We start from the raw sequence: 25,946 nt of genomic DNA on the forward strand, positions 1-25,946 counted from the left end.
TGGACACATCACACTTTTCCACTGAAAATTTATCCTTTTTTGCATAGTGGGTAGTTGTGGATTTTGGGCCATAGCTCAGCCTGCATCTGGGGAAACCTAGCAAACTTGAAACATTTTTTAAAACTAGATATGTGGGGAAATCCAGGGTGGGGGGGAATTGCGTGGTTCTCATTTTTTTTTCTTTTTTTTTTTTACCCAGAATGCCTTACAAACTTTATTTTAAAAAAAGAATATCTCGAATTTCTATGATAAAGTTCTGGAATCGGAGGGGAGCCACAAACGTACTTCCACCCAGCATTCGTCCAAGTGTCTCAATAAAAATGGTACCTCACTTGCATGGGTAGGCCTTGTGCCCACGACAGGAAATGGCCCAAAACGCAACATGATACATCACTGTATTCCCCTCAAATCTGATCCTTTTTTTTCAAAGTGGGTACCTGTGGAATTTGGGCCCTAGCTCAGCCGGCACTTAGGGCAAAGCTAGAAAACCTGTACATTTTTTAAAAGATAACAACCAGGGAGTATACAGGTGTGTGAGTTGCATGGCTCTCACTGGGGAACTTTTACCCAGAAGCCTTAGCAAACGTCCAACCTTGCTAAAATATAACCCCCCAAAAAATCCTCACATTTTGGTTATGAAAAAGTCCTGGAATCTGAGGGGAACCACATATTTAATACCACGCAGAGTTCCCACTTTTCCCTGGATAAGAACGGTACCCCACTTGTGTGGGTGGCCATGAGACAACAACTCAAAAATGCCCTAAAACTCGCCATTGTGAGAATCACGCCCAGGTGGGGGAATACACTGACCTTGGTGATATTAGCACTTTTGATGCTTATTGGTCTTCCCTTTCTGCGCTGTGGGCTGCACACCATATAATGTTGCTTTGTTGTGTTGGTATAAAGGTCCAATTTATCATTGAAGGATAGATAATTGTCAACATGGGCCTGAATCCTATTGGGAGTGCGGGCAAGCAGCACTGCATTGTCGGCATAGAGAAGCGCTGGCATAGGGTGGCTTTGATTTTACTTGGGTCACTACAGTTGCTATTAGAGGAGTCAAAGTCATTTATGTATAATATAAAAAATAGGGGTCATGACACGCTCTTGATGAACGCCACAAGCTGAGAACAGTGGAGTACATTCCCCACCTGTACCACACTTCACCTTGGCTGAGACCTCCCAGGGCAGTGTATTCCAAAAGTCAACCAGATCCTGCACCAGACCTATCCGCTCAAGAATGGTCCACAGTTTGGAATGGTTGACTCTGTTGAATGCACTGTTCAGGTACATGAACAATAGATTTAGGGGACATTTTTTGGCAGTTCTGTTTTCTCTACAATTAAGTTCAAAGTAAGGCATACCTTGACTACAGATTCATGGATGGAGATGGGCCTTTAGCTCCGGGGTCCTAACGAGAGCCCCTCTTAAATATAGGTATGATGGTTGCCTGTTGCCCAGAAGTGGGGATCTTGCTAGTGACTGCGGCATTCAGGGCAATTGTGATGATGAGGGACCACAGATCAATATTACCTTTATACATATCCATGGGCACCCCATCTGGGCCCAAAGCTTTGTTTGAGGAGATAATGCTGATGGCCTTAATAACCTCTTTGAGATCAAACCTAATTTTTAGGGGGAAAGACGGACAACAGTCCACAGACCCAACAAGCGTTTGGTTCTCCTAGGAGTAGATACGTTTAAAGTGATCAGTCCAGCTTTGAGGAGTAATGTTTGAGCCCAAATCCTCTCTTAATTGCGGGGTGCTGCCGATCATTGACTGTTGTCCAGAATTTTTGGGAGTTCCTCACATGCCATTACAAAGCCATTCCAGGCATCTTCCTTGATCAGCCTTTCTCTTTTATTTAAAATGTTTTTAAATTAAAGTTAGGGCATAGCAAAGTCATACAAATGAAAAACATATTGTAGTTGGTTGGTAGCAGCGATTAGAAACCACTCGGATATCGCTTGGCCTGCCAAAACAATATTGTTATCCTATTTGCAGTATGTCGGCCGACAATGTACGAGACAGGGAGGCTGCAGCCATGGCCATGTTTTCTGACAGCCTCACGATTCCATCTAACATTCGTAATAAGAACAATACGGACAGTAACAAAGGCGACAGTTCCCTCAAAGAAAAATACAAAATATTAGAAAAAAGCTACGCAGCGAACAGAGCAAGTGGTGGGAATCAAAATCCCTCCAAAGGTACATAGATGTCAACGCATCCCAAGAGGTTTGAGAATTTTGACGGCCCCTAGTTATGAGAACCCAAACCCCGATCTCATGCGGGAATGGGCCGAGAGTAATTTGGAGTCGTCGCGGAGATTAGTACTGATACTTATCAAATATGCTGACATTGATAGGGCACTATTACTCAAAGAAATTGCGTAGATTAATGATGAACTGGACAAGATTGAAAAGACTGAGGGGAAAAAACAAAACTTGCTAATGATATGACACTCAGGCTTAAAGAGGAAACTATAATCATGGAGAGAAAAGCTTTTAAGTTCCAGAGAGATTGCAATGACTAGGAGTTGGGACACATTTTTACATTTGCCAAAAAATACGAGGCCCTTCGCGTCTCCCACATCCAGAACCATTGTTAATCTTAAAATTTCCAACAAAAATAGAAATCCGGTAGAAACATCACAATCCAATTTGAGTTCAATGGGGGGCAGCGACTCTGCTTCTGAATTTCGTAGCACTGAGGTGACTGGCCAAATACCCAAACCATCACCTGGTGAGGAGATCAATTTTTTTATGCTACGAGAGAAAACAGACCCTTCGCCCGAGACCTCAAAGAAATTACAGCGAAAGTCTGCCAACTACGAGCGGCGGCAGAGGAGCAGGGCAAGGAAGAGGCATCCAAAATCCAAGCAAGAAGAAGGGAAGGGGTCAGTGGACAAAGAAATATCACCGGAAAAGGGGACAAATAAAACAATTATAAACCTGACACAAATCAAACTATCAGACGATGAAGAAAATATCCTGAAATAATCTTCTCTATCATCAATAGATCGGCGTGGCTTTGGGGGCTAGTTTCTCCCCAAGCTACGCCTGTCTACATCTGGGTAGCTGGGAGTAACTGGTCCTCAAGAGCCAGTTCAGCAAAGTTTTGAAGAAAATGTGATTGTTTGGCTGCGCTATATTGATGACTTATTCGTATTATGGAATGGTACCAAAGATAAGGCTGAGACATTTATAACAGTGATTAATGATAATAACTTGAACCTCCATTTTACTGTCACCATGAGTCAATCTTCCATCACATTTTTAGACACTGAGATATATATTCAGAACAACAGTATTGAGACCAGATTATACAGAAAGGCAACCTCTGGGAATTCGACCTTGCATGCTACCAGTGCACACCCGCCACACCTTACTAATAGTATCCCCTACGGGGAAATGCTACGCCTTAGAAGAATATGTAGCAATGAGTCTGATTTAAGACAGGCACAGCAATTGAGCAAACGTGTATTCCGAGAGAGGGGTTACACTGAGCACACTATTGACAGCGCCATCATGAAGTCCATGGGACATGACAGAAATGAACTCCTTATCGACTAATGGGAAGTAGATCACACTGAACCCCAGCATAACACAATTGACAGTGTGGGAGGGGGTAACATATCCAACCCCTTTAGGATTATCATGGGCTACAGCAGGCAACATTCTAGCCTCCATAGAATCATTAATAAGAACTAGCCCACCGTACTGAGTGTGACTGTCTTCGGACTGACTTTGCAAAGTAGGGTATCAATCACACACAGTAGGGCCCCCTCGATGAGGGACTCTTTGGTCAATACAAATTCAGAAACGATTAATAAAACCACCTGGCTACAGACCAACAGTGGAATTTATAAATGCAAACCATGTAAGGCCTGCCTCCATGGAGTAAATACGAAAACATACACAGACCCCTTCAGCAACAGGGAGCGCAAGATCGCCTAAACTCTTAACCTGTAAGACCGAGTATGCTGTGTACGTACTTATTTGTCCCTGTGGACTTAAGTACGTTGGCAGCACTAAACTGGCCACACATACGCATCTTGCAACACCTCCGTGTCATAGCTAATCAAGATAATACTTATCTTGTGGCGAGGCATTTCAGGGAGGTCCACAAGAGTGGACTTAAATACTTTTTTCATTGATGCAATTACACCTAGCAGAAGGGGAGGTGACAGGGAATCCAAGCTACGGAGGCTAGAGACACGGTATATCCTTCAATTAGATTCCAAGACCCCTGGCGGCCTAAATATCTGTATACATTTATACTGTATACCTCATACACATTCCATCACACTGACACTTGAGCTTTGGCCAATGTGCAACCAAAGTGATCAAGAGAGGGGCACCTCAACCTGTGCACTCTATGGGTTCGAAGCACTGCACTAATGTATTATCTGGAGCCATGTCCGCTCTTCAAGTTATGTCATGGAGCATTAAAGGTCTGTTGGACCATATTAAGCGATCTGCGGTGCTGAGATACGTCCACCGCTTTAACCCCTCAGTTCTTATGTTGCGGAAAACCACTTGCAGGGGAACTACTGTGCATTTCTGGCCCATGAGGGGTTTGATAGAGTCTACCACGCTGGCTACCCCCAAGGTGCCCGGTGTTCCCCATGGTGGTCACACAGACTTAGCAGGAACCCCAGGGGAGATATCTAGCACTCACTGGGACACTGGAGGGGAGACTGCTGAATTATCTTTGTCTCTATGCTCCACCTACAGCACTGGACTTGTTCCTAGGGGGCCTCCCACGGATACTGGCTAAACTTCCAAATGGGCTAACATATGGAGAGGGTTATTTTAATGCCCAGCCGCTGACTACACAGGTGTGATGTCGAAGCATCAACACAGCGGTGCCTGGTACTTTATTTGGTTGGCTTGGCGCAGCGGGCCTCTACGATACATGGAGGCTGCTTAACCCTGAGAACGGCAATACACACATACTTCAGCTACTCACCACACACAAGGGGCCCGATTCACAGAACTAACTTAAGACAAAATCCTAAACTTACTACCATTTTGGTATTCACAGAAGGCACTTACTCATTTTGGTATTCACAGAAGGCACTTACTCATTTCGGTATTCACAGAAGTTAGGAGTCCTAACTTTAGGACTCCTAAATGCCTTCTGTGAATACCGAAAGTCTTAAAATTAGGATTTTTCTCAGTTTAGTAGTAGTATAGTTAGGACTCCTAACTTTAGGACTCCTAAATGCCTTCTGTGAATACCGAAAGTCTTAAAATTTGGATTTTTCTCAATTTAGTAGTCCTAAGTTTAGGACTCCTAACTTTAGGACTCCTAAATGCCTTCTGTGAATACCGAAAGCCTTAAAATTAGGATTTTTCTCAGTTTAGTAGTAGTATAGTTAGGACTCCTAACTTTAGGACTCCTAAATGCCTTCTGTGAAAACCGAAAGTCTTAAAATTAGGATTTTTCTCAATTTAGTAGTCCTAAGTTTAGACTTAGGACTACTAAATTGAGAAAAATCCAAATTTTAAGACTTTCGGTATTCACAGAAGGCATTTAGGAGTCCTAAAGTCAGGAGTCCTAACTCTTCTTCTACTAAACTGAGAAAAATCCTAATTTTAAGACTTTCGGTATTCACAGAAGGCATTTAGGAGTCCTAAAGTTAGGACTCCTAACTTCTGTGAATACCGAAATGAGTAAGTGCCTTCTGTGAATACCAAAATGAGTAAGTGCCTTCTGTGAATACCAAAATGGTAGTAAGTTTAGGATTTTGTCTTAAGTTAGTTCTGTGAATCGGGCCCAAGCTGACTTGACATCTTTATTTTTTTTTTGTAAATTCTTTTTATTTGATTTTCATTGCGCACACGTATTAGACAACTTCATTAGTCATTAAAGTTCACATAAGAGTTTGTACATGCATTTTAGAACATTATCATTTCAGCTGTGGGCATCGTCATCATTTATCACTGTACCATTACACTTTACGTTCCGTTTGTATCCATTTGAAGGATCTAACTTAATTGTGTACATCATAGCAGTATTTATCGCCTATCATTGGTACGAGTAAAAGCATATGGGAGATATAACGTAAAACCAGGGTGAATTCAACTGGGATACACCTTATAGGAGGATATACATAGCTCTGAGTGCAGGTGAGCCTGGTAAGGAGTTTGGAGCCCTAGCCACTTTGGACCATGTCTCTGGAGGGAAAGCCTTAGTTGGGCATGAGGTCTAGTGTTTGTCCCATATCCATACCCCGCGGGCTAGGCGCCACGAGGAGGTTGCCCTGTGCGCTGCATGAGTAAGATCCTTCCTGGGGGGTTTGAGAGGGGGGTCTGTGGAGATGGTGCAAATGGCGTAGCATGCTTGAAGGTGTGGAATAGTGTTGCTCACTGTATGAAAATGGGATGTTTTCCGAGCTCCTTGGACTTCTTCGAGCCTTAGCGCATCTTCCTCTGATGCTCCCCATTTAATAACTGATCCCCTCCAAGCTGCCAGTGGTGGCCCTGCTGGGATGCTCCAGTGCACAGCTATACATCGTTTGGCTAGTAGGAGGGCTAGGGATGCAAATCGCATCTCTACTTTGTGGTGTTTCCGATGCTTACATATACCTAACACCATAGCCTCCCACATGGTGATGTCTGCAAGCCCTGTCACATCGCGTAGTGTGATGTGTATAGTGTTGCAGTAGGATTGTAGCGTCAGACAGCTCCAGAACATATGGAGAACATTTGTGCTGGGTTCTTGGCACCTAGGGCATGCAAATTGCGTGTTCGGGTACTAACGCTGGAGGGTATCTGGTGTTAGGTATGCACGATGAAATAAAAAGTATTGTATGTTTTTGAATTGGTGATTGCTGGATACTTTTGGCGGGAATTGCAGTGCTAGTACCCATTCTTTGTCATGAGGTGACCTCTGAAACTCCGCCTCCCACTTTTCCAGAAAGGGGGCAAGTGTGACCACGCCATGCGCTCAATTTGCTTTATATAACCATGTCACTATGTGATGTGCGGGACCCATCTGTAATAGTGCATGGAGGACAGGGTGTGTGGATGGCTCTGTGTCTATCATATGCCAGGTGTGGTGGCAGTCTGGGAAGGCCCACCAATAGTCAGTTGCGCGTGACACCCGATGTATATGTTTCATACAAGTGTGCACTACTGTCATTTGTAACGGGCAATTTAGCGTAGGTTTGGCCCCTGGCATTAGCATACGCCGGATCACTGGGACAGCGACTGGCCCTGTGCTTGCATGGGTCTCTCCACGGCATTCATTGTAATTGAGCTCCTAGTCCTCCCTGGTCCATTGGTAATTGTAGTTTGGTCAGGGCTACCCGTCTACGACCTGAGAGCAGTTGTGGGACTCTGATAATTTTGGCCACTGCAATTTTCCACTTGGGGGCTAAAGGGAGAGTTTTCCAGAAGTTGATCGGGAAGCGAATGCCTGTTAGTGCTTTTCGGTAGTTACCCTAAAAAATATGTCCTGTGGGGTGTGGTACAGGCGCACCCTTAGGTAACGTGTTGCTTGAGCACTCCACGCTAAGTCAATGCCCCCAGCTTACACCAGTTGGGGAGGAAGATCGACTGATAATGGGTATATTGTGGACTTGGCCCAGTTAACTTTAAGGCCCGCTATGGCCTCAAATTCTGTCAATGTGGCAAAAATCGCGCTAAGGTTTGAGGTAATGTCTCGGACATAAATGAGCAAATCATTCGCATAGAGTGATCCACTATGCACAGTCCCCACTATAGGAATTCCCCACTGCTCGCACTCCCTTCGAAGCCGGATTGCTAGTGGTTCCATCACTACGGCAAATAGCAGTGGGGAGAGCGGGAAGTCCTGCGTTGTACCTCTCAATATTGGGAATGAGGGTGACATGTGGCATCCAAGTTTTACTCTGGAGGCCAGTCTAGTGTACATGAGTATAGTGTAGGCCAATAAGCGGGTTCCCACTCCCATCCTTTGGAGAAACTTAAAGAGGTACGGCCACAATAATGTATCAAAGGCCTTCTCCAGGTCCAGGACAAAGCACGCTGCACGGGGGAATCGACCCTGGACCTGATCCTGTACATGGAACAGCTGCCGGATGTTATTGAAAGTGTTTCTCCCCGGTACAAACCCACATTGATCCGGGTGTATTAACATTGGGAGAATTGAGCAGTACCGGTCTGCTAGGATTTTGCCATAAATGTTATATTCTGCGGGCAGCTGGGCTATGGGTCGATATGAACCTAAGTGAAAGGGGTCTTGGTCTGGCTTTAGGAACGAGACCATTATTGATTCATGCATAGATTGCGGTAGCTCTCCCTCCGTCAGAGCTGCTTTATATAATTCTATCAATTGGGGAACTAACTGGGCTGAAAAAGTGTGGAAGAACTCCAACGGCAGGCCGTCCATACCTGGTGCCTTACATGTAGCCAGGGCTTGTATTGCCTGTGTCACTTATGTTGCAGTAATATAATCATCTAGGGTACTTTGGTCATTTTGTGTTATAGTGGGTAGAGGATGTGCATCCAGGAATCTGCCCAGTGTCTCTGGGGCTGTTGGGCTATGAGCCGTATATAGGACCGAGTAATTTTCCTGAAACACCTGTGTTATGTCTGCATGGGAGTGGGTTAAGGCTCCTGCCATGGTGCGCACAACGGTGATCGGCTGCGGGGCAGTGTCTTGTTTCACTAGCCAAGCTAGCAATGCCCCGGCTCTGTTTCCTTCCTTGGGTACCCTGGCTGCATGTGCTCTAAAGTTATATCTGTGGAGGTCTGCGAGTACCTCTGTATATACTGTTTTAGCCTCTGCTACTTGTGCCGCTGTGGCTTCATTTATATCTGTCGTCTGTGTCAGTGAGGCCAGTTTTTGTTATTTTTCCACTGTACACCGCTCTAAGGTTTTACGCACTCTAGAGATGTGTTGGATGCACGTGCCCCTTATCACTACTTCGAATGTGTCTCACTCCACTGCCCTGGTTTTTGCTGTGTTAACGTTTTCACGAAAATAGTTTTGAATATCTGTATAACACTGGGTTTTCTAGACATTCGCACGGCAGGTGCGAAGTGGGAACTGGCTGCGCGGGTGGTTGCCATGCTAGGGTAAGCTTAGGGGCATCATGATCTGATAGGACCCAGCCCAGGTACTCCAAGTCCTGAACCATAGGAATTATGGAGGGGGAGCATAAGAAGCATTCTAGGGGGACTCTGAGATTATGCGGTATAGAATGAAATGACACAATCGCGCATCGGGGTGTTTGGTATGCCAGGTGTCCGCCATTATCCAGTGTTTTATCCATGTATGAAAGTGATTTGTTTGTGTTATTGCCGGGGAGGCTGGAAGCAGCGGGCAGGATCTATATAGGAGGATATTTTGTACGCTGTTGTAGTCCCCTCCTAGTATCCAAGGCGTCTGGGTGTATTGGGCTAATGGGTGGGAGAGAGTCCCAGAATTTCCTCTGTTCTGTGTTCGGCATATAGACACTTCCCATAAAGACTGGTTGGACATCTAGGAGCCCCTGCAATAAAGCATAACGCCCTTCCGTGCCTATTGTTCTGGACAGTTCCCGAAACAGAACTTCTAGCCGTAACCATATAAGTGTGCCCTGTGCATACGCGGAGTACATCGTGGCCCAAAACTTTCCACACCAGCGTCTACCCAGCTTATCAAGTTCTTCTGCCACTAGGTCGTCTCTTGCAGTAGTGCGTTCTGTGCATTATGTAGGCGTACACTGCATATCTCTTATGTGCTGTGTGCATGCCCCGTACATTGAGTGTGAGGATAGTAATATTACCTTTATGTGCCAGAGGGTACAAGAGGGGGTCTGGGATCGATTAGCCAATGGGGCGTTGGACAGTATTGGGGCATATGTATCTATCAGAGCTCGACCTTGTTGCCGCGTTTTAGTTTAAACGTCTCATCTACCTGGGAGCAGCGCTTCAGTGTAATGGTGGTTAACCAAGTAGGGGGGGTCAACTAGGGTGGGATACACTCCCAATACATGGGACCTACCACAAAAGGTGGCACGTCAACATAGTGGGGGTGGTAGTTTGTGATGCTAAGGCGGCTCTGCAAAGGGGAACTTGCAGGATTTTCATGTGCAGGGGAGCTAGTCAGTGGTGTATCGTGGGTCATGTGTAGCATTGTAACTTGTGCGATATAATGACTTTTTGATACGGCTACACCCCTGTAAAGTTCGTGGTATCTGTGGCCAGTGGGCTATATCAAAGTGTTGGCTGTCTGTGGCGTCACCAGTGGTGGGGTTATCGAGCCTGCTTGCGATATTGTCACTTCACTGCCTTCTTCCTCTTATGATGTGAAGAAGGCCTTTGTCTGTAACCGTTTCTGGTGAGAGTGGCCATAACTCTGTCACTGCCTGTAGGGCTTTCCTTCACTCTGTAATGATTTGCTCCAGGTCTGGAGACCCTGTGGACTGGGCGTAAGCTTCAGGGTTAGGGTGCCTGCCTTGCCTTTTGGGGCAGTGTCTATTGCTTTGCTGTGTCGGAGGGCGCTTAGTGTACTTAAAGTTTGAGCTGAGTTGTTTGTTGCAGTTAAGGTCCGCCCAGTTGTCGGCTGCCTCTGGGTTGTGAAGAAGACAGTGGTTCCACCTTGCATTATTTTGAGGCGCGCAGAGAATAGTAGCGAGTATTGGATTCCATCTTGCCGAAGTCGTCGCATTACCTCTAAAAATAAAGATTGCTGGTGTTGCACCACTCGAGAGGTCCGGAAAGAGTATTATTTGTTTATTCTCCACTTGGATGTGGCCATGTTGCCTGGCCACTCGGAGCATGGCATCCCTGTCTCTATAGTGCAGGAACTTCGCAAGCATCAGGCGAGGTGGGGATCCTGGTGGAGGCCTACAAGCCGGCACTCTGTGGCCCGTTCTATGGAGAAGAACGCGGTGCGGTTTGTGTCTGGCGAGAACAACTTGGTCCAATTTTTCATGTACTCAATGGAGTTTGTTCCTTCAACGCACTCTGAAAGGCCCAGGACCCGAATATTACATCGTCTCGATCGCCCTTCCAGGTCATCTATGCGTTCCTCCATAGTTGTCCTCCGGCCTAGTAAAGTCTGCAATGTTTCTTGGTGTGTCTTGACTGATGCTGCATAGTAGCTATTGTTTTCTCTCTGTCCACTACCCTGTCTGCAAATATACGGTGATCGTCTCGAAGTAGGCTAATGCCTGTAGCTAGGGTGCCAAACCACTCCTCCATTGACACTCTGGAGTGCTCAATAGCTTCTAGGATCTTGTCCAGTTTCTCGGTCATGATCAGTTCAGGAAGAGCCGCTGTGCCTTTTCGTGGGGGCTTAGTACTTGTGGGTCGTCTTTCGTTGCAGCAGGCACCATGGAGCTTGTGTGGGCGCGAGGTTTCCCCATTCTGTCCACAATTAGTTGCGTCTTGCAGCTGAAACGTCCGCGCCCAGTTCCAAATGGGGGTTTGGCCGTTCGGCAGATAGCTAGTTGGGCCCCAAAGAGCCGATGGGTAAGGGGGGGTGTGTGTCGAGGAATACAAGGTTATTCCTCGACACAGGAATTGCATGACTTGCCTCTTTGCGTTAGTCCCAGCATGCGGTGCTTCGGGGATTTGTACATTTCTTTTATTTCTTCTCACTTTTTCACACTGCCTCTGCATATGAATTGGGGGGAAGTGTGCTTCATTACCTCGTTGGATTGGTCCTTTCGTTGGGGGCCCCCCTGCTCACCTACTGATGTCCTACGTCTGGAAGGCTGTCTCAGCAGGCTAGGGGGTGTTTTCCGCTCCATGCATACCCGCGCAGCCTCTAAGCTCTCACCAGGACTCGTGTCTTGCCACTGTCGGGCGGGGGAAGGGGTGCGGAGTCAGTCGAGCTATTTCACCAGCCCCCCTTCACTTGTCTCCATTCCCGCCCACCTCCGGGTCTGTGATTATGTCACCACCTTCGTGCGTGTAGTGGCAGGAGTTTGACGGTTACGACCGCAGCTATTTGCTCCGATTTTTTCTTGTGGAGGCCGCCATGTTAGATCCGAGTCGGCATTGGCGGGGGCTCAGCAATCCACCAACCCGTAACACCCAGGTGAGTGTAAGACCTGTGTGTGCGCTTCCACAGGCTTTCAGGTCCCTTAGATTCCCTCATGGCTCCCCCGACTTGGTGAATCTGGCAGGATTCGTGCCCAATGTCGGAGCCTCAGCTAGGCGCGTCCGCCATCGTAGCCTGCTTGGCCACGCCCTGACTTGACATGATCTTTATGCCAGCTGCTGATTGTCGGAACATCTCACAGGTGTAAATCTTAGCACGCGGGATTTTAGATCACTGCTCGGTAAATCTAGTGATAAAGTTCAAGGCTCCTGGTCGATGTCTGGTGTTGCGCCTTACGCATCAAATACACACAAACAGTGGAAGCAGAGATCACAACATGTTTTCAGATTAATGAAGGGTCAGGGAAGTCCGTGGGCACCCTGTGCACAGCCTGCAAGGTCACAGTCATGCCAAAGTGTGCCTAAGGTAAGCCCGTCTGCGCCCGTCCGCGCCAGACCGGGCCTAGGGCCCAGGACTCCGGCAGTCCCCATTCCAGCATATATTAGATATTCGCAAAAGAGTCTCCTCCAGCTCAGGTACCCCACTTCGAACCCATGCCTTCACTCGCTCTCCCTACCAGACCGACAGACAAGCTGCCTTCACTGCCCTTACAGCCTGAAATCCCCGACCCCTCCAAAAAAACTTTGGGTTAAGATGGCCCTACTTAACTGTAAATACCTCCCCAAACACAGCGCTGAAATCAACCTACTCCTGTTAGAGACAAACCTTCAGGTTCTGTTCCTCACAGAGACCTGGATTAATACAACATCGGACCCTGACATAGTCCAAACATTGCCACCGGTATATCTAATCAAACATCATGATAGACCATCCAGGATAGGGGGGGGGAGTCGCCATCATCTTTAAAACGCATTTATCCTGCCATTTTAGAGAAAGCCCGATCCAGGATTGCAAAAACATCCACTTTTCGATTCACCTCTCTCCGCTTAAAACACTTTCAGGCATCCTTGTCTATCGGCCGCCAGGACCGCAAGGTCAGTTTGCTAATTCCCTAGTGGAAACTATTACGTCCCTAGCCTGTCTCTCCCCCAATTTCATGGTTCTAGGCGATCTCAACGTCCATTTTGATGATCCGTTAGACAAATTAGCGGTAGACCTCAAGGAAGACCTAACTTCCCTTAACCTTGTTTTCAAAAACCAATACCCTACCCATATTAAGGGCCACCTCCTGGACCCCATTTTCACGAACATCCCTGAACTGACCGCAACCGAGCCCCTTCCTATCCCCTGGTCAGATCATCACCTGATCCCTTTCCAGTACCCGATCTCCATGGAAGCCCCAACCAGATCCCCCCCCCCCCCCCCCCCCCCCCCCCCCCAGGTTCCATCCCGCCCCTGGTCAAAACTAGACATAGAAGTCTGGACCGGCAAATTATTAGCCTCCACTCCCACTCTTGATCCAGACCCAACTCTGGCGGATCACCAATTCCGTTCCTGGATCATTAAATCCCAGGACTCAGTTCTTCCTAATAAATTGCTCCCCAGCAAAAAGGAAACATTCAAATCCCCTTGGTTTACACCTGAGCTGCGCGAATTAAGAAAGAGCTGTAAAAAACTCGAACGCCTTTGGAGAAAGGACTGGGAAGCAAAGAGTAAAGGAGAATATAAATCAGCGATGAAGCATTATAAAACTTGCTTAAAAAACACCCAAGCCACCTATTACGAAGGTAAAGTACAAGCTGCAGCCAACTCCTCCAAAGAAACATACCGGATCATCCACTCCTTAATGAAAGCCCCAGATCCTCTGTCCACCACCGATTCCTCAGGCTTCAGATGTAACCAATTAGATGAGTTATTTTCCTCCAAAATCACTAATATTTTAAAAACACTCCCCTCCCAGATCACTTTTCCAGACTCGGTACACCTTCCCACTTGCCCTGACGCCCCTCACCTTGACGCCTTTTCTCCAGTATCCACAGAGACATTACTTACTACCCTAAATTCAGTAAAGAGCGGAGCCCCTACAGATCCAGCCCCCATGAACAAACTAAAATTGGTTGCCCCTATGATATCCCCTTTACTCACCAAACTAATTAATGCCTCCCTTACCCAAGGTATCGTCCCTACTAACTGGAAAAGAGCTATAGTCCGTGCCCTTCTGAAGAAACCCCACCTCGACTTCTCTGATCCGGCGAATTTCAGGCCAATTTCTCTCCTCCCAGGAATCAGCAAGGTGGCTGAAAAAATTGTGAACCAGCAACTCTCCACCTTCCTAGAGTCCAATAATCTCCTTTGTCACTCCCAGACAGGGTTCAGACCAGGGCAGGGCACCGACACCGCCCTTCTAGCTGTGATCGAAGAAGCAAGAACTATCGTGGATACAGGAGGATCAGTGGCAGTGATCCTCCTGGATTTAAGTGCGGCCGTCGATACGGTGGACCACACCATTCTTGTCCACCGTCTCTCTAGGGCAGGAGTCACCGGCTCCGCACTGGCCTGGTTTAAATCCTTTTTGGAACACAGGACCTTTGAGGTGGCTGACGGACATTCACACTCCAGAGCTCTCCCCCTTCAGTGTGGGGTTCCCCAGGGCTCCTCCCTGAGCCCCACACTCTTCAACGTGTATATGTCAAGACATCGTGTCAAGACATCGTGTCACCTTTTGGAATAAAGGTAGTCATGTATGCCGACGACACACAACTAGTCGTCTCCCTAAATCAGTCAGCCCACTGCATGGAGAACATGGCCTCCTGCCTTCAGAATGTATCCAAATGGATGCGTGACTCTCGCCTCAAACTCAACGGAGAGAAGTCTGAGATCCTATTACTTGGTGATCCACGCAAAATCCCTACTTCTCTCTCATGGCCGCCCTGTATGGGGACCCCCCCTACCCCAAAAAAGGAAATCAAGAGCCTAGGCATTTGGTTGGACCAAGACCTGAACTTCAAAGTCCAAGCCAGGAATACCGCCAGCATCTGTTTCGGCCTTATGCGGACTGCGAGGAAAATTTTCCCCCTAATCCCCCTTCAGTCCAGAAAGCTTTTAATTCAAGGCCTGATCATCTCAAGACTGGACTACGGAAACGCCCTGTATCTAGGTGCCCCTACCTCAGTTATCAACAAATTGCAACATGTCCAGAATGCAGCCGCCAGGCTCCTCACCGGGACAAAACCCAGATGCTCTGCGAAACCTGCCCTCAAATCACTTCACTGGCTTCCAATACAGGAACGAATTACCTTCAAAACCCTCTGTATCACCCACAAAATTCTCCACGGCAGAGGCCCACTTATACTGAGACCTTTCATCAAACCCCATCAATCCACTAGGCAGTTGAGGTCAAGTACCCTTTCCTTGGCCAGCGTCCCTAGAATAAGAAGAGCACGCTCAGGAGGTCGTCTCTTCGCATTTAATGCCCCTAAGCTATGGAACGCCCTTCCCCTCTCCATTCGAACAGACACTGACCTGTTGTCCTTTCGTAAGCGACTGAAAACCTGGTTATTCCCCTAAAACTTTCTCTCTTCTGTATCTTGACATTCTGGCCATTCCCCCCTCAACCCCCCTCCTGGATCTGGCAGGTCGAGTATCAGCGCTGGGACGATCCCGGGTAGCTACGCGCACTATAAATCCTATTCTAATTCTAATTCTAAAGCATTGGTGAGGCGCCAGGAAAAGGCAGCACACCACTGTCACACAGCTTGAACCAGAAGCTCTCCGGCTGGAGACTAGACCTCTCCTTACACCCAGTGGAGATACTAACCACCGTCTAGAGTTGATCCAAGAAGAAATACGTACTGTGTACCTCGAGGCAGCAAAACAAATCTGGCAAGCAACAACGGCCTTAGTTAATGGCTGGGATGTCAAAAACGGCAAGCTCCTGTACTGGTTCGCATCACGATCACTGGCGAGTAGGGTCATCCCCGAAATCATAGATAGCCAAGGTAAAACACATCAAACTTCTCGGGCTATAACCAGACATTTGCCAGCTTTTATAGGCAATTGCACGCAGCAGTGCCACGGCCCTCAGTTGAGGCGGCCTCTCCACTGCTAGCAGAAATGTCCCTTCCACAACTTACGCCAGAGGATCAGGGAGAACTAGATGAGCCCGTCACAATCAAAGAAATAACATGCCCATTGCAAAAATGGCATCCGGGAAAACTCGTTGCCTGTGCAGTTACTCCACAGAATTTTATGGCAAATACAAAGATATAATGGCTCGGTGTCTATTAAAATTATACGCGGAGGCATTGGAAACTGGCTCCTTCACCAGAGGAAATCGACCAAGCCACTATAGTGGTGAATCTTAAGACCCAACACCCATCGGTATCCCGCGCAGAGTTCATCTAATTTTGCTTTTCAACAGAGAACTCAAAATCATAGGTTCCTTTTTGCCCATGTGATTAAAACAAGACCCTTGTCCACACGGACCAATGTGTTTTCATGCCACAGAGGAGTTTTCACAATTGCCTGCGGAGGGTACATGTGGCCCTGGCATATCGACATTTGCTGTCCCCCCTACTAGCATTGCGTCTCATGGATTTTGAGAAAGCTTTTGATACTGTGGACCGGGGTTACCTCACCCAGGTTATGAGAAGAGCAGGGATCAGATCCCGGTATCTAAAACTAGGCCGAATACTCTACTCCAACTCAACAGCGCAGGACTAGGTAAATAGGAAGCTTTCTGACATTTTTTGGATAAGAAGAGGGGCCAGACAAGGCTGACCCCGCTTCTTTTTTTGCTAGCAATCAAGCAGGTAGCTCGTCTCATCAGATGCAATGCTCAGATTCGCCGTTGGACATGGGACACGGACCATGAAGATCGAATAGCTCTTTATGTGGATGATTTCTTCCTATACCTGTCTGACCCTGCACAGAGTGGCCCCCACTGTCTTCAAATTCTCCAGCTTTCTGCTGAAGCCTGAGCTTGAATGTTAACCCTGCCAAGTCCATCTTGGTGCAATTGTCACCCCCTCGGGACACTGTGAGTTGTCAAGCTGCCATCCCTATACGGAGGCTGTTTCTGATATTTAGGTATACAATCCATTCGGCCCTCAAAAGGACCCTCGACATGACATCTTTGACCCGGAAATTCAAAACTTACCAAAAAAATATATATATCCCTCCCCCTGAATGTCATGGGCAGGGTAGCCCTCTACAAAATGATGGTCTTTCTGCATTTTGTATATCCTCTCCAAAATGTCCACTTATGATACATCAACACTGGTTCTGGGAGATGGACTCCCTTGCCACACAGTTTTTGTGGCATAGCAAAAGACCCAAATTGGCATTATACCGAAAGTCAGCATGGTACGTTTGATTGGTGTTTTGGCATTATGAACCTATACTTTTATTATTTAGCAACCTAGCTAATTGTTATAAACAACTGGTTGTTGGGGGCACGATGACACCCGACATATAGGGTGGAACTCGCTGCTATGGGCTTTCCATCCTTGATGGCTATGTTATATGGGGCCGCGATCCCCATCACCACGCCAGAAGTGACATATATGATGTTCCTTGGGTGGAGGGCAGTGCTGACTTACACAGGCTGGGTATCCACATTGACACAACAAATCCCACTGTGGCACGGTAGACGGCTGGCTGACGCAATAGGTATAACCTTGCTGGTAGATGTATGGTGTGGATCACACATGCGCTCCTTCCAAGACCTTCAGGCAAAATGAAAGCTGTTCCAACCCAATTTCACAAATACCTCCAATTGCACCATGCTCTATATACCCATATAAAACCGGGTACCACCCTACCGGAATTCAACCCCCTTGAGGGGAAGCTCATGTTGCGCACCATTGGGAGATGGGGGGGGTCTAACAAATATCTACTGAACACTTTTCATTACTGCCCCAGACTCGGTTGGGTCTCTCCGGGGGAGGTGGGAGAAGTGGGTGGGTCCACAGGAAGACGCTGATTGGAGGGATGCCATGATGGCATCTAGGGTCATAACAATTTCCTCGGCTATGTCTAGTCCAAACATAATAATGTGTACTTCGCTAACTGTGAGGACTTTCTAATGTTGTAATGCTAAGATTGCCACACATGCTTGGGGCATACTGGTAGAGCACTTCATTTTCAATTTTAAGATCAACTATGTTTTCTCTGACCGCACAAACTCTGGCGAAAAAAGATTTTAATTATTTTAAAAAATGTTGATTTGATTTTTTAGTGGAAGTTTTATTAAAATGTTTACATTCTTGTAATATTGGCCAGGATGTCTATGCCACATACAGATGTAACTGTAATAACCAAGAAAATGTCTCAATGGAGATTTGTTCTATTTTTTTTTTTAGTGGGAATTATCTTGGTGTCAAACCTTATCTAGAAGGCGAGCCATGCAGTAAATGTCCCGCGGGAGATCAATGTTCAAACAAGCTATGCAGTTAAGTGAATGATTCACTCTATGGGACAAAGACATTCTAAGTAAATTGTATAAATGTTAAAATTGATCATATTTGTATTCAAACGTTTTGTATTGAGTTGACTGTGTAGAACCCGCAATCCTGGAGGCAGAATGAGCTGGGGTTGCACCTGTTCATTTACACCATCTCTCTCATTCGGTCACTCACTAAGTCATCAATCATCTGCAAGGACAGAGACGTTGGTGCGAATAGGGTTAGTCCACATTCGGCTGCATCTTATTTTGAGATTTTTTTGAGGGGTTGGGGCGTTAAAGTTGTATTTTGTGAGGTCTCCAATCCCGACTGTTACAATTTATCTTGGTTTTATATATAGATCTCTGTGCACGCATTGACTTTATTTACAGTGCCAGTAAAATATATATATATTACACACTACAGTGTTTTTAATTCGCTAAGTTGAAATAAATGAAAGAGAACTTGGCCATGATATAAACGGCCGCAAACAGTAGGGTGAATACATTCATTAGGTGCCAACAACATCCGCAGATGGCGATCAGGACAACCATAGAGATCTTCAGAGCTGTGCTATTTCTCGATTTACTGGAACATTACTGTCTCCTTACTCAACCCAGCTACAAACTACTCAACCCCCACCCCAGACTCCCTGTCACTAAATTGTTGTTGTTTAGGGGGGACAAAGTTGCTACAAATGGCTTCAAAGGTTAAAGGTGTACTTGTAATCCTTGTAGGCTCTTTTCAGCATGCAAGCTCCTTCTACTGCGCTTACACCTTTTTAAAAAAAAGTGAGAAGAGTGACAAGGAGTCTGGAGGGGCGGAAGAAGGTTGAAAAGTTTCCAGTTGTTTTTACAAAGGTGAAAGTGCAAATTTGCATAGATGAAAGGAGCGCTATCCCTGCTGCACCCTGTTTAAATCTGTTTTGTTGCCAGTAAAGATTGCGTAAATTGCCCTAAATCTCCCGATGTGAAGCTTCCCATTGAGACTGGAGCTTACTTTTCAAGTTATCAAGTTAGTTGTTGTAGATATTAAGCCATATTTGATTTTTTCTTCATGTTATTAGAAGTTACTGTAGACAATAGAGATTGAATAACATGATGATTGTTGGCACCTGTAAAGAATCAACTGAAGGGTTGTGTTTCCTTTAAAAATAAATACATTCAAAATACCCCTAATGCAATATTTACAGTCGTATGCAGAGTTGTAGAATGTTTTTTCGACATTAACAGTGCCGGGACACTATTTACTGGACTATAGCTATAATGCTACAAGCATTTGCAATGCAATCGGTCTCGCCTTTGGGACCTTATGTGTTTAGCTAAGCAGCATATTAGCCTGAGTGCTGAAAATCTACTGTTCTACATCTACTGTTCTTTAACATGGGGGGAAAATAAGCACCAAACTGCGTGACTCGCCAGGTATGGGAGCACATGGAGAGAAATATTGCTTTTCAGCTGGAAATGTTATAGTCCAAAGCTCTGTTTTTAATATAAAATCAGGGCCTTGGGTGGTCATATTGATTCAGCGAAAGTCCAGGATAAACTTTTCCACACATCAACATATCACTTACGATGGGCCCATAAACACATTTAGATTTCTTGACTATTTCGCTGTGGGTCAAGTTTTATTTCTCTTTGATCTGAATTAGTCTGTGCTTCACTAATCTTCACAGATCAACACTCTTCTTTTGGTCAATGGACCATTAGTTGAGTAGTTGATGGTGATATTAACAAATTCATTAATTATCCTATAACTTTATAGTAAAATAATCACAGACTCCAGGTAAGATTCAATATATTTTATTTAATAATTCAATCAAAAATGAACGCTTATTTGTACAGATTCACAGAGCAAACTCCAACTTTCATGGGAGAGAAAGATTCATTTATCAAATTTCATTCAAAATACAGACTCTTTCAACAAACTCAAATGCATTAAGAGTGATGGATGAAGAGACAAAAGACACAATCTATACTTTGCAACAAATATTCGAAATTTAAGGAAGAGTGATAGTTACCAGAATAAATAGGAAATACAATCCCTGGCCAAAAGGATTGATGGAGGTCACCTGATTAAGAGTCAGGAGATAAAGACTTGAGGTCAGGTGCAGGATAAGATTATACTTACTATTCTTTTCTAGAAACCCGACGCACCGGAGCGCATCCCTCTCTTACACTCTCTCCCTCTTCGATATTCTTTTGCAAAATCTTCAATCTGATCAGGCTGTCTCACAGTATTGAATCTTTCCAGTCTGTTCTCTCGCCTATTCCTCACTCAGCATCAACGATTCTTCTCAGCAGCAGCTCAGCTCTCATCATCTCAACATTCAATAACCTTAAGTCACTCAAATTATACCCTTTCATTTTGCATGTCCAACCCTCAAAGGTTGCAAATGTCTGTGAGTCCTGAACTGCGATTGGGCCAGGGCAGGGGAGATGTCATCACCTCATTGAGCCATCCTAAAATCCTTGACTAATTCTTTGTTTAATAAACCCTTCCCACGTAATTTATTCACTTTTCATGACCCTTCCTGTTTCCATACATCTCACACAATAGATAGATACAAATTTTATATAATTTCTTCAGTTGAGGATCTTTTCTCAAGCTCTCATCCTCGGGTTTTGGCCGATGACCAATGTCCCGGTCAGCGGGTCACCCTAGGTCTTCACTGCGCAGACTCAACTTTCATTACGTTTCACCTGCCATCTTTCTTTCAACTTAGCATTTCGGGTCCAAAACGTTCACTATCGATAAAAGAATCATAAAGAAATTAATTTCTCCAATATGTCATTATTTTTTTTTTTTTTGTTGAAAATATGTTTATTGGCATGAAAATCACTCAAATACAGTGCAATCAACTTCCCACGCTTGCCCGAAACATACCTACATACAAGTCCCTTTGCACCAACATCCTTACTATGACTCCACAATATACTAAGTAATTCAGTGCCTCCCCAGCAAACCTTGTGGGGTAATCCGTGAAAGTCCACCATGCAGTGTCCATATGTAGGCAGCTCATATGTCATTATGACTGTTTACCTCCCCCTTCTACTCTATCCCGTGTTATTTTCTTCTTTGTTATGCAAAGCGTTAGTAGCAAAAACCTTATTTTAGGATCCAGGCAAGCATATGCCTCACAGTCTGTACTTCCAGACCTACAGTTAGCAACTTTTTGCGCATGCGTGAGTTTTCCTCTTACATGGTTAATCACATGGTTACATGCACAGGACAGGTTCACACATGTGCAAAGCGATTTTCGGTTTCAAGCGGGATTTTAATCACGTAGCGAATTATTTTTTGTTATTTAAGCAAGCAAAATGCCTTTTTCCCCGTGTATGAATGTCGTTATATATGTTAGTTTTCATTTATCTATGATTTCTATTTGTTAGTGTCTGTTAACGAGAGGTTGATCCGAGCAAGTATTTTTTTCTTGAATCCTTGCTCCATTAATATCACCTGCATTCCTACTACAGAAGTATGGTAATGCGGCAGGGGAACGAGCCGAACGGTAACTTCATGGAGGATTCCCTTTCGCCCGACTAGTCGGGCCCACTATGGCCAGAAAGCACATAACAAGGCAGCCGCACGCAATCGCGAGGTGCAGCTGCGAGTAATACCAAGGAACACGTCGGAAACCTCTCCCGACCTTGTGGGGTTGACTGGGGCGGGTGGGTACCTTGATCCCCCTGCTCCATGCAGAGCCTCCGGCGCTGCTTGCAAAGGCCGTGGTGCTGACTGGGATGCAGGTGGTTCTGCCCATGTCTCGCTCGGGAAATGCCTGCTGGCAAAGTCAGCGGACCTCTCCCATGATGCCCAACAGCTGTAGCAGCTCCAATCTGGCCTCCATGCTTTCCAGGAATCTGGCAGGGCCGCACTTTCTTGCCAAAGGTTGCTAGGCAACCTTTCACATGCCGAGGCTGCATTGGGAGATGCCAATGCGACTCCTGCTCCCCCGGCTTCCCCCAGCTGATGCAGGTTCCGTCTATGTGGTGCAAGAAGAGGCTGAGGTCAGGAGCGAAGCATCCTCTAGCGCTTTGCTTCAGCACCTTCACACAGTGCTCCATGTGCATTACTGACGATACCAGACTGAGATGGCCCGACACCATGCTCCACACGCTGGGAGGCAGGCAGGCAACTCCCAAAGTACTATTTTGAAAGAACACGTACATGCCCAAAATGAAGCGCTCAACATGCACTGGGCAAGAGCAAAACAAAGCATCCTCCCTCCCACTCACTTCACCTCCCAATAATACATATTCATCAATCAGCTCACTCTCCGTCCACTAACTCATACATCCATACGTTAAATCATTTACTCACCCCTCTGCTCAGGCATCAATTGGCTGCAAGGAAGGTTAACAGTAAAGGGGTTAATGTAAGAGACGGGGCCAATGGAAAGAAGGCTAAGAAGGGAAGAAATTGAAGTTCAGATGAAAATAACAATAGGTAATCTAGAAAAGCAGTACAATGTATTTAATTTAAACTGAAATTAAGGAGAATGGAAGGAATTTAAAATATATTTGAGATTGACATACAACTTGTAGTACCACTGACAAATTCTAGCGTTCATTCGGATGTGACAACATAGCTTAAATCTGGATTGTTTCAGTTACCAGTCAAACGGCAGAAACGTCAACGATACTGGCAAATACATTAAAGTTAATATTTCTCAAAAATAAACATCTTTTTCTTTATGAACATGCACCGTGCCGAAAAAGTAAATATCTCCTCGAGACATGCCCTCCAGTCACACGCATCCAAGGTTTAAAAAAAAGTTTCCCCCTCAAAGCTAGGTTTCCCTTCAAAGCTCACAGCGCGTCACCCACACCGTCCAGGCAGTCAGTCCCCTGCTCAGCAGAGCCCCCCCGACGGAACTCATTTAAAGCAGGATGTGGTCAGTCTTTGCGACATGGCTCACGTTAATAGCTGCAGTTTGTACAACACTGCGCCCTTCCACTATACAATATTATACTCCCTACCTTACACAACACCCCACTCAATAAAACACCATACCACTCAACTCAACTCTACACCACTATACTACACACCACTCTATAACACTACACTCTACTCAACCTTACAAAACTTCACTCAATGCCCCTTTACACCAAAAGCTTTTAGCCATACTAAATAGCAACCTACTAATATACAACTAAACAAAAACATATTGGCAAAGCCATCCGCGAAACCTATTGGCTATACCAATACTTGTTTCCTTTTCTCTTTGTGCTGTTTTCCTACAAAACAACCAGGGCTGACCACTCACCAAGAGAAAGTACAACCCACCTTCCTTCACACTAAAAGCAATTATGGTTTTGGAGAATAGCTAGTTTTTCTCCAATTACTATCACTGTCGTAACTTAAAACCCACACATAACCTGCAATCAATACACTAAAGGCAGCCCTTATGATGCATGATCAGAACATCAGCTATAATCAATATTTGCCCTTTCATGAGATATCCTATGACATTCTACAACCTACAGTAACTACACAACATCATTACAATCACACCAACAAATGGTCAGACTTAGACAGCACACACTAGACACATCCCCCTCACCACCATGTGCACAACACTGCGCTGAAACCATATAGTGGTTCACAAAGCACACCCAAATCAAGGGCACGATCGTGTATCACACCAACATAGATCCTAGAAGCACACAAATGAAACGAACATGAGCAGTATATGTTGGGCCAGTTTCCTGCCTATAAATATCAAACATGTACGCTGCCATTTGCATCAGAAAACACATACCTCGGTTGTGATGCATTTGTAAAAAGCATGATGTACTCCCCAAGCAGTAGACTGGTAACTCACTACCCGTACACAAAAAAACAGCCGAAAAATATTCATAGATTGGCCTAACTTTGCTTAAAGATTTGTTTATATGTATCGTTTCCAGAGTTAACTTTGTACAAACACTGCATTAACCACACACAACCCAAACACCTGCAAAAATACTTACATAAAGAGGGTTCCTCCAGTACGATTGATGGCCTTACTGAATATGCATGAAAGTGTACTCAAAAAGAGAATGCGCAGGAGCGTGGCCTAGCAAGCACCACAGCAATGGTTCCTACATAGGGCCCCCCCCCCCACACACACACACTGCTGCAGAAAGAGTGAAAAATAAAATGGCAATAAATGTTTTTATTACCATTTTATTTTTTACCCTCCGCTGAATGGAAGTGTGGGGGCAGAGCCAGTGCATTATTGCTGCTGATTGGCAGCTGTGAGGAGAGGCCACTTCGGTTTGAAGTAACCATGTAGCTTACCCAGCCTGACATGCGCAATTCGAAACTCTCCAACCCAGCCATCTTAGACAGCTGGGCTGGAGAGTAGAAACAGGACTACAGTGCCTTTTGAAGCACTGAGGCAGTCTGTTCCAGCCAATCCAAATGCTTCACTCATGCTGCTTCACAGCATGAGAGCAGTGTCTGGATTAGAGTAGGTAGCTGGCTGTGTGATGTCACTTTGTGCTTGGAGGAGCCAGGGACTGGAGAGCTTCAATGACGTGCTGCAGGATAAGGTATGTAACTTTTATTTTTTCTTTCTTAAATCTCTATTTTAATGAGTTTTAAGGTAATTCTTTAATGTATGTGTGTTTTAATGAAAGTAGCTCGCCACCGTATTTATGTCACCAACCGCCATTGAAGATGAATGCCTAATTCTGAGCTCTCTATCAAGCCAACTGACATTCTGATAAGATCTCCTGAAGGAGGGCCCATTTACGTTTGGTGACAGAGTGACTTGTGTAGGAATCAACCCAATGCCGTCCGATACCAAAAAGGTTGGTTCTATGCCCACAGAATACTGTAATGTGGCTCTTCATTGTGGAGAGCTTGGTTGCATCAGGGGAGCAGTGACATACACCAGCCAACTTGGATGCTGGCCCAGAGGAAGCAATGATCCCTGCACCTGATTGAATGAGTGTACAGGGGGAGACAGAGAGAGAAAGGCAGGAAGCGAGTGGTTGGCTGTGGAGGGGAGCCATCCATGAAGAGCACAAAGGACATCCCATGAGGCAATGTCTAGATCTACCATGAGTGGCACAGTGAGAAGGAATATTCTCTTTCACACGCGAAGCACTGAAGCGTTGGATCCATTTCCCAGGCACCATGAAAATAAGGCTGGTGGAATAAGGGCAAATAACCCAGAGCCACATGCATGTCTCTGAACATCAGCTGTGCATGTAGTGTGGCACAATTGAGCACTATATTCACACTGCCCTAATGAGCTTTTGGTAGGCCTGCTGTGTGTGGAGCATCCTGCCTTCATATCAAGAGATTAGTCTGTTTTCTTGCTACAGTAATCTAATAGTATGTTTCACATGAACCCTTCCCTCACTCCTTTAAAGCCCCTGAAATGTCTTCAGATAAGGAACAAGTCTAACACAGCTTTAGTCCAGAAGAACTCTAGAATGCAAAATTTACTCTGGTGTATTGGGCATTACCCTTGTTAGAGCAGATCTCAGACAAGGTCGCTGGGAGGGTGGAACTGGAGAAAGCAACAATGGAGCACTCTTACACCATTAATAAAATACCAGAAGAGTTTAAGCAACTTTAGG

General features: G+C 45.6%; 1 protein-coding gene across 3 annotated transcripts in view; it reads left to right on the forward strand.

Annotated features, from left to right (window-relative positions):
• LOC146855202 (glioma pathogenesis-related protein 1-like) overlaps window positions 1-25,946 on the forward strand; it is a 403,498-nt gene that overhangs the window by 140,353 nt on the left and 237,199 nt on the right. For all 3 annotated transcript variants that reach the window (XM_085652852.1, XM_085652850.1, XM_085652851.1), the window contains one exon: window positions 18,289-18,377. In XM_085652852.1, coding sequence (XP_085508978.1) covers window positions 18,289-18,377 — 89 coding nt within the window. The remainder of the gene's footprint in view (window positions 1-18,288; window positions 18,378-25,946) is intronic.

This window comes from Triturus cristatus, chromosome 4_1 (genome assembly GCF_964204655.1).
Source record: "Triturus cristatus chromosome 4_1, aTriCri1.1, whole genome shotgun sequence".
Lineage (NCBI taxonomy): Eukaryota > Metazoa > Chordata > Amphibia > Caudata > Salamandridae > Triturus > Triturus cristatus.